General features: G+C 65.4%; 1 protein-coding gene across 1 annotated transcript; it reads left to right on the top strand.

Moving 5' to 3' along the window:
* The first annotated feature begins 5,573 nt into the window (after window positions 1-5,573).
* On the top strand, window positions 5,574-7,744 carry FZD9 (frizzled class receptor 9). Its single transcript, XM_037375169.1, has one exon. It carries the CDS (start codon window positions 5,580-5,582, stop codon window positions 7,329-7,331), a length of 1,752 nt encoding a protein of 583 aa, XP_037231066.1. The 5' UTR covers window positions 5,574-5,579; the 3' UTR covers window positions 7,332-7,744.
* Window positions 7,745-8,202: the final 458 nt, after the last annotated feature.

Below are 8,202 nucleotides of genomic sequence, written 5' to 3'. Positions count from 1 at the left end.
TGGGAAGAGGTTTTCTTCCCTGGGATGGGGGGATCCCTGACCTGGATACGAGGACAGGGTGCAGGTTCCGTGGCCCCTCGGAGACCCTGCAGAGCCTTTGGCGTGGCTGGAGAGTGTGCCAGCAGGGACACTGGGAGAGCAGATGGCAGCAGGGTGAGAGAAGAAGGGAACAGTCCTGTCCTTCAGGGGACACCTGCCAGGGTTTGGGTGTCTCAGCAGCAAGTCACAGGGTGTCAGCACCTGGTTGGGGGCCAGCGGAGCCCCAGGTTGTGGGGCTGGGTTGCTCAGTGCTGCCTGCCTTGGCGGATGCCGCTGGCTCTGCCGTGCCCAGGGTGCCCTCCCAGGAGTGGGTTGCCTGCCCAGTGGCACACGTGACAGAGCCCTGTGGACCCACCAAAATACCGGCAGCTGGGTGTACAGCAAGTGGAGCTGACGATTCCCCCCTGCCGGGGTTCTGGCTGCTATAATGAATGCCAAAATCAGGGAAGAAATGGTTTTTCCCTTCTGTTGGCACTGGCTGGGACTAGGCAGGATCCAAGCCGCATGTTCACACACTTCATCCTGCCGGTGTGGGGTTCTTCCATCCATTTGTTTGGGGACTGTCCCCCGGGATCCCCATCTTTCCCCCCGCTGCTGCTTGCCCATGGCAGGGAGCCTGGCAGGTCACTCAGAGGCCGCAGGGTACAGAGCATCACTTGCCCCATGGCGTGCATGGTCTGGTGCACGTGTGTGCATCTGCATCACACAGGACTGTGCCCAGGGGGAGGAAGGGTTTGGGCTTGACGATTGCTCCCACTGGTGCACGAGAGGGTGTCCCCAGGGAGAGGGTGGCCAGCGCAGGGAGCAGCTGCCCCTCTGGCCGGGTGGGTGCCAGCCTGCAGCCCTGTGGGATGCCCAGCGTGGGATGCTCCCAGGATGGACCCCTCCACCTGCTCGCCAGCCCATCCGACCCCAGCACTGGCATCCCTTTGAAATCAAAGCCACTGGCCTTTCACACCAGCTATTCCTGTGAAATTCTTCAGGAAGGGAAAATTATCCCCCCGGATCTCTGTGGGGCTGTGCCATCACCCTCCCTCCGGGCTGGTAGAGAGACCACGGGGTGCTGCGGGGCCCAGCGTTGCCCTGGGCACAGCTGGTGGCCCGTTCTTACTACTTGGGTTTCCCTCCATGCCCCCATGTCTGCCTGCGGACCTGACGCTGGGGTGAGCTGGGACCACCGAGGCTCTGTGGGCTCAGCGGGGCAGAGCCTGCTAGGGAGGGGGAGGGGCAAGGGCAGCACAGCCGGCATGGGGTCCCTCGCCACCCCACAGCAAGTCCTGCCTGCCTCGGCTAAGGCGCGACAGAACAGCACCCACGGTCCCCTCTGCAGCTGCATCACCCTCCCGCCTAATCCATTGCCCTGCCTCTATTGCCCCATCCCCCATCCTACTGCCACATCCCCTGCCCTGTTGCACCCTCCCCATCTCCATTGCCCTCTGCCCAGATCCATCACCCCCTTCCCAGCTCCATCACTCCCTCCTCTGTTCCATCAGCCCCTCCTTGGCTCCATTGCCCCCCTCTCCAACTCCATCACCTCCTCTACTCCACTGCTCTATCCCCACCTTTACTGCCCCCTCTCCTGCTCCATCGCCCCCTTCTCTACTCCATCGTTCCCTCCCCTGCTCCATCACCCTCTCCCCAGCTCCATCGCCCCCTCCGTGGCTCCCGCTGGGGCTGTCCCCATCACTGGTGCCAAGAGGGATTCCCCCAAACCCTGTAACCCAGGAAGGACCCATCCATGGCTGGGCAAGAGGGGCATAGCTGCAGTCTCTCTTTACCCCAGGATGGTAGCGGGGGATTTTTCTCCACCCGTGGCCCTTCCTGCTCTCCTTCCCCCTCCTCTTGCTGAGGCTCTTGCACAGGTTTGCAGGCGCTGTTGACGGGAAGAAAGGAAATGGGGCAAAGCTGCTGCCAGGAACCACAGGCTCCCAGGCTCCGGCGATACAGCCCCACTCCACCGTCCTGGCCGCTTCCCGGGCAGGATTTCTGTGCAGCCTCTGTGAGCCCTTTCTTCCAGATATTGATATTGGATTCCCAGCCCAGGGCCACTTCCAAGGCTGTAAATCTGCTGTGTTGCTCTACCTGGTGTTCTTGTTTTCACTGCAAGGCTTCCAGACCTGCTGGAGATCTCGGCTTCTGTGCGTGGCTGTGATGTCCCCATCCCGGTGGTGAGCACTGTGCTGTCCCCAGAGCATCGATGTACCCCGGAGGTACAGGCAGGGGCAGGCAGGTTGCTCCCCAGCAGGCACAGGCAGTGCCGCAATGGAAGGGCAAGACTTGGCCATGGACTGGGATGCTGGTGGCATCCCCCCCCGTGCACCACTGCAGGGGGGATGAAGGTCTGGGAAGGGCTCCATGGGCTCTTTGCTGTCCCCACTGCAGGTCCCTGGGGCTTGGGCAGGGCTTGGGCACCCCATGGAGCATCCAAGGAGGGTGTTGGGGTAGGGGAGGAGCACCCCAGGGTCTGGGGCGGAGATGAGGGGTGGCCGCTCCTCTATGTTAAAAGGAGCCCCTTGACTCTGAAAATCCGTGTGTTGCTTTTGGCTGGGCTGTGTAACCTCCTGCCAAGAGCAACAGTTTTACATATTAAAGCAAAATTAAATTAAAAGACATTTATTTGTGCGTTTGCCCCCCGTTAACCCTTTGCAGCCCAGGCGGCAGGGTTGGGAGGTAGGAGGGCACCGATGGGGCTGAACTAGGATGGTGGGGTTGGCACCCCGGGGTCCCATCCAGCCCCTGCCTGTGGGCCTGGCTGTGCCCGCTGCCCGCCCGGCCCCAGCACCGGCTGCCCAGTGATGGTGCTGTTTGTTGGAGACATTTGGGTGTTTCCAAGCTTTCCTCAGCAAACAGCTCCCTTTAGGACAGCCTTGGTGGCAGGAGCTGGGCTTTAGGGTGCCCTGGAGCGGTGGCAGTCCCTCACCCCAAGCAGGACATGCATCCTGGGGCTGGGGGTGGATGGGATGAGTCACCCCAGGGACAGGTCCCAGCACCCCACGGGTATCACTGCCATCCCCACCGCGGCAGACACAGCTGTGGCTGCTAGCTCACCTGTGGGTGACAATTTGCCCCCAAACCTGTGTCCACAGCACAAAATACCCCAACCCCACCCAGTTCTTAGAGCACACAAGGAGAAGCATGGCCTTAACGCAGGGCATGAAGCCCCCTGGAGCTGGCTGCTGCTCTGTGTCATCTGGGCACGCAGGATGGTGCTTTCTGGCCCCACACCCCCAGAACTTGTGGCCAGAGCCCCCTCCGGCACCCCAAATCACCCTTTTCCCAGGGTCCCAGTGCCAGGGGAGCAGTTGCCCAGTGCTAGAGGGAAATTCCAGGGTGACAGCTTATCTCCTGCACTGTTACACCAACTGATAAGCGGCTACCCTGGAATTTCCTTATAGTGCTGAACTGGGATGTTTAAATAATGTATGGCCGGGGTGGCAGCAGGGGCGGGTGATTAGGGGCCGCGTTGACAGGTTGTTATGTTGTTACTAAAGAAATTGCAGGGCTGTGAGAATGCTTGGGAACGGCGCGGCGCCTGCCCCCCTGGCCCGTGCCCGTACCCGCCGCCAGCCCCGACAGGCACCGGTGCCGGGTGTCCCAGTGGGGCACCCCAGGGACCTTACCCCAGCTGCCCCGGGACAGCTGAGCCGCTGGTCCCCTCCCTCTGCACATGGGTGCTGGGGATGGCACAGAGCACCTTGTGCCCAGGGCCCGACGGGGGATCGGCAGCTCCCGGACACGGGACGCAGCTGGTGGCATCCTGGGAAGATGGCATGTACAGCAAAGCCCATCCCCGGGGGTGCTGCCACCCCCAGCTGGCCTGAGCGCCCTTGGGTTCTACAGCTGGGCACCCTCAGCTCCCCCTTGCCCCCGGCACAGGTGATCTGTCATCCTGCAGGTGGGACACCGGATTTTGGGGGCTGGCAGCTCCAGCTCGGCCACGCTGGCTTGTGTCACCACCCAGGAGCTGCCCTGGCCTCGCACATCACCGGTGCCACCAGGCAATGGGCACAGGGCACTGCCCAGGGACATGGCTCCCCCAGCCCACGTGCCGGGGCTGAGCCACCTCCCACGACACCCACTGTCTCATCACGGCCCCCCAGCCCCATGGGTGCCGGCCCCCTCTCTGCTCCGTGTGGGGTTTCCCAGTTCTCAGCAGCCGGACTAAAGTGGCACTTTCTGTCCCCAGGCTGGGGACCACCCCACTGGACTGCAGGCAGGAGGATTCCCAGGGGCTGCTCCCCCCCCCCCCGCCCCGTGGCCTGCCAGACCAGCTGCTGTTGTGCGACATGCCTGGCACATGCACCCCCCAGCCACACACACCGTGTGCACCATGGCCCAAGTGCACACCATGGTCCAAGTGTGCACCATGTTGCCGGTGCTCCCAGAAGTAGGTTCAGCCCGGCAGCACCCTGGTGGGCCTGGGGCGCTGGCAAGGCCACGCGTGTTCCTGTGCCCAGGTGTTGGGGTGTGTGTGCACACGCATGTGCCAGTGCACATGGCTGGCCCCACAGGTGTGCAGGGCCACAATCCGTGCTGTGCCAGGCTGCGGGTGGGTCTGTACGTGTGTGCGTGAGCGCATGTGGGCATGTACATATGTGCGCAGACATGCACATGTATGTGTGCATGTGGGACTGTGGGAGGGCATGTGCAAGTGTGTGTCTGTGCGTATGCATGTGCACATGCATGTGCCCGCTGGGTGTGTGTCAGTGTGTGTGAGGGCATGTGGTGGTGCAGGCGGTGCAGGCGGTGCAGGGGGTGCAGGGGGTGCGGAGCTGGGGTGGGGGGCTGGGGCGGGGTGCGGGTGCAGGCATGGGCTGTGATGGTGCGGGAGGGTCCGGACGTGCGCCCCACAGCCGGGGGGGCTGGGCAGGGGCAAGCCCCGGGGCCCCGTGCTGGGGTGTCCCCCGCGGGTGCCCCGCGCCGAGGTCCTGCGGGTGCTGCGGCTGCGGGTCCCGGTGGGGGTGGGGGTCCCGCTCAGACTGCGCGTCCCGATGCGGGTGCGGGTCTCGGTGGGGTCCCGCTCTGGCTGCGGGTCCCGGTGGGGGTCCCGGTAGGGTCCCGCTGCGGCTGCGCGTCCCCGCTGCGGGTCCCGACGCGGACCCCGGTGCGGAGCCGGGCGCCGGGCGGGGGTGCGTGCCCCGCGCGTGCCTGCGCGCCGGGGCGGGGGCCGGGGGCCGGTCACGCGCGCGGGCCCCGCCCCGGGAGGGGGCGTGGCCGCCGGCACCTCCCCGGGGGCGTGGCCGCGGGGCGTGGCGTGGCCGTCCCGGCCGGCGGGCGCTGCGCGGCGCGGCGCGGCCGGGGCTCGGCGGGCGCGGGGCGGCGCGGGGCGCTCGGCGGGGCCGCCGCCGCATGGCGCGCGGGGCCGGGGCCGCGGGCGGGGGGAGCTGCCCCGGCGCGGCGCCGGCGCCGCAGCAGCAGCAGCGGCGGCAGCGGGAGCGGCGGCGGCAGCGGCGGCGGCGGGCGGCCGGCCCGGGGGCGCGGGGGCGGCGGGGCCGGGCGATGGCGGCGCTGTAGCCGCGGGGCCGGGGCCGGGGCCGGCGATGGCGGCGGTGCGGCTGCGGCTGGCCCTGTCGGTGCTGTGGCAGCTGGCCGCGGCCGGGCGCGGGCTGGAGCTGGGGGGGCTGGAGGGGCCGCGGGGGCGCGCGGCGCGGTGCCAGCCCGTGGACATCCCCATGTGCCGCGGCATCGGGTACAACCTGACCCGCATGCCCAACCTGCTGGGCCACGAGAGCCAGCGCGAGGCCGCCCTGAAGCTGCACGAGTTCGCGCCGCTGGTGGAGTACGGCTGCCACGTCCACCTGCGCTTCTTCCTCTGCTCCCTCTACGCGCCCATGTGCACCGACCAGGTGAGCGCCAGCATACCCGCCTGCCGCCCCATGTGCGAGCAGGCCCGCCACAAGTGCGTCCCCATCATGGAGCAGTTCAATTTCGGCTGGCCCGAGTCGCTTGACTGCGGCAGGCTGCCCACCAAGAACGACCCCAACGCCCTCTGCATGGAGGCCCCCGAGAACGCCTCGGCCACGGAGCCCCACAAGGGTCAAGGCATGCTGCCCGTGGCCCCCCGGCCCTGGCCGCCGGGCGCTGCCGAGGGCCGCGGACCCAACAGCCTGGGGGCCTGTGACAACCCCGAGAAGTTCCAGTACGTGGAGAAGAGCCTCTCCTGCGCGCCCAGGTGCTCCCCCGGTGTGGACGTCTACTGGTCCCGGGAGGACAAGGACTTTGCCTTCATCTGGATGGCCGTCTGGTCCACCCTCTGCTTCGTCTCCACCGCCTTCACCGTCCTCACCTTCCTGCTCGATCCCCACCGCTTCCAGTACCCTGAGAGGCCAATCATCTTCCTCTCCATGTGCTACAATGTCTACTCTGTGGCCTTCATCATCCGCTCGGTGGCAGGGGCCGAGAACATTGCCTGCGACCGGGAGAATGGCGAGCTCTACATCATCCAGGAGGGGCTGGAGAGCACGGGCTGTACCATTGTCTTCCTCATCCTCTACTACTTTGGCATGGCCAGCTCGCTCTGGTGGGTCATCCTCACCCTCACCTGGTTCCTGGCCGCTGGGAAGAAGTGGGGACACGAGGCCATTGAGGCCCACAGCAGTTACTTCCACATGGCTGCCTGGGGCATCCCGGCCATGAAGACCATTGTCATCCTCACCATGCGGAAGGTGGCAGGGGATGAGCTCACAGGGCTGTGCTACGTGGGGAGCATGGACGTCAGCGCCCTGACCGGCTTCGTCCTCATCCCCCTCTCCTGCTACCTGGTCATTGGCACCTCCTTCATCCTCACAGGCTTCGTCGCCCTCTTCCACATCCGGAAGATCATGAAGACGGGTGGCACCAACACGGAGAAGCTGGAGAAACTGATGGTGAAGATCGGAGTCTTCTCTATCCTCTACACCGTCCCGGCCACCTGTGTCATCGTCTGCTACTTCTATGAGCGGCTGAACATGGATTACTGGAACCTCAGGGCCCTGGAGCGCGGCTGCCTGCACCTCCCCGGCCGGCGCGCTGCCAACTGCTCCTTGGAGGCCTCGGTGCCCACCGTGGCCGTCTTTATGCTAAAGATTTTCATGTCGCTGGTGGTGGGCATCACCAGTGGCGTGTGGGTGTGGAGCTCCAAGACGCTGCAGACCTGGCAGAGCCTGTGCAACAGAAAGCTGGGCGTGAGGACGAGGGGCAAGCCCTGCAGCGGGGTGAGCTGTGGCGGGGTGCACTGCCACTACAAAGCCCCCACAGTCATGCTGCACATGACCAAGACAGACCCGTATCTGGACAACCCGACGCACGTCTAGAGCGGGGGTTGCCCCCTCCCTGGGGACAGCATGCCGGGGGAAGCCGGCCTCACGGGTAAGGGGCGAGGGGATGCTCATGGAGGTGAGGGCAGAGGCTGAGTGGCAGTGGGAGGGGGCACGCACACTGGTTTGGGGTGGTGAGGCCCGCGGGACCCCCCTGGCACCGCTCGACCCTGACAAGTAGCTGCTTTTTCCTAGAGGTTGTTTTGTTGTTGCTGTTGCCAAATCCAGTGACTCTTCTAATGCTTTCTTTTGGGAGGGGGGCGGGGGGGTGGCGGGGATGGGGCAGGGAGGGGAATAATCCAATTCGTGTTTATTTAATTCTGTAATTTATTTTAGATTATTTTTTTTTTAATCATTAGCTGCGAGGAATGGAAAAAACAATAAACCCCTGGATGTGTTATTTCAACCGAGCCTGGTGCTGTTTGAAGGAGTTCGAGGGGGTCAAGAGCAGCCCCATGGGAGCCCCCCCAGCTCGGCGGGTTGGGGCCGTGGTCCCCATGGCGCGTGTGTGGCGGTCCTGGGGGCTCTCGTGCTGGCAGAAAGGAGCGTGCCGTGCCGGGGTGCCTCCGGTGGGAGCATGGCACCGGGGGAGGCTCCCAGTGTCCAGCTCCCCTGTGGCTTCCCCGAGGCCGGTTCTGGCACCCGCTGCCTCCTGGCCGAGGAGGAGGGTTTTCCTGCGCTGTCACGTAACGAATCATGTTTTCCACTCCACGCTCTGTAGGTGATTTGTGTCGGTGCCATCGGCTGCTGGGGCCTCGGTGCCAGGGCGAGGGGGCCTCGGCGCTCCGGCACTGGGGCACGGCACCAGGGCACGGCAGGCCAGGAGCCAGGGTGATGGGCTGGGGACAAGGGACCTCGGGGCACAGAG

This window comes from Falco rusticolus, chromosome 1 (assembly GCF_015220075.1).
Source record: "Falco rusticolus isolate bFalRus1 chromosome 1, bFalRus1.pri, whole genome shotgun sequence".
NCBI classification, from domain to species: Eukaryota; Metazoa; Chordata; class Aves; order Falconiformes; family Falconidae; genus Falco; species Falco rusticolus.
The sequence above is the reverse complement of the archived record's forward strand: the minus strand, read 5'-3'. Positions and strand labels throughout refer to the sequence as shown.

Excerpts from the sequence above, each read along its gene's own strand:
- FZD9 (XM_037375169.1), top strand. The coding sequence starts at position 5,580 with ATGGCGGCGGTGCGGCTGCGGCTGGCCCTGTCGGTGCTGTGGCAGCTG.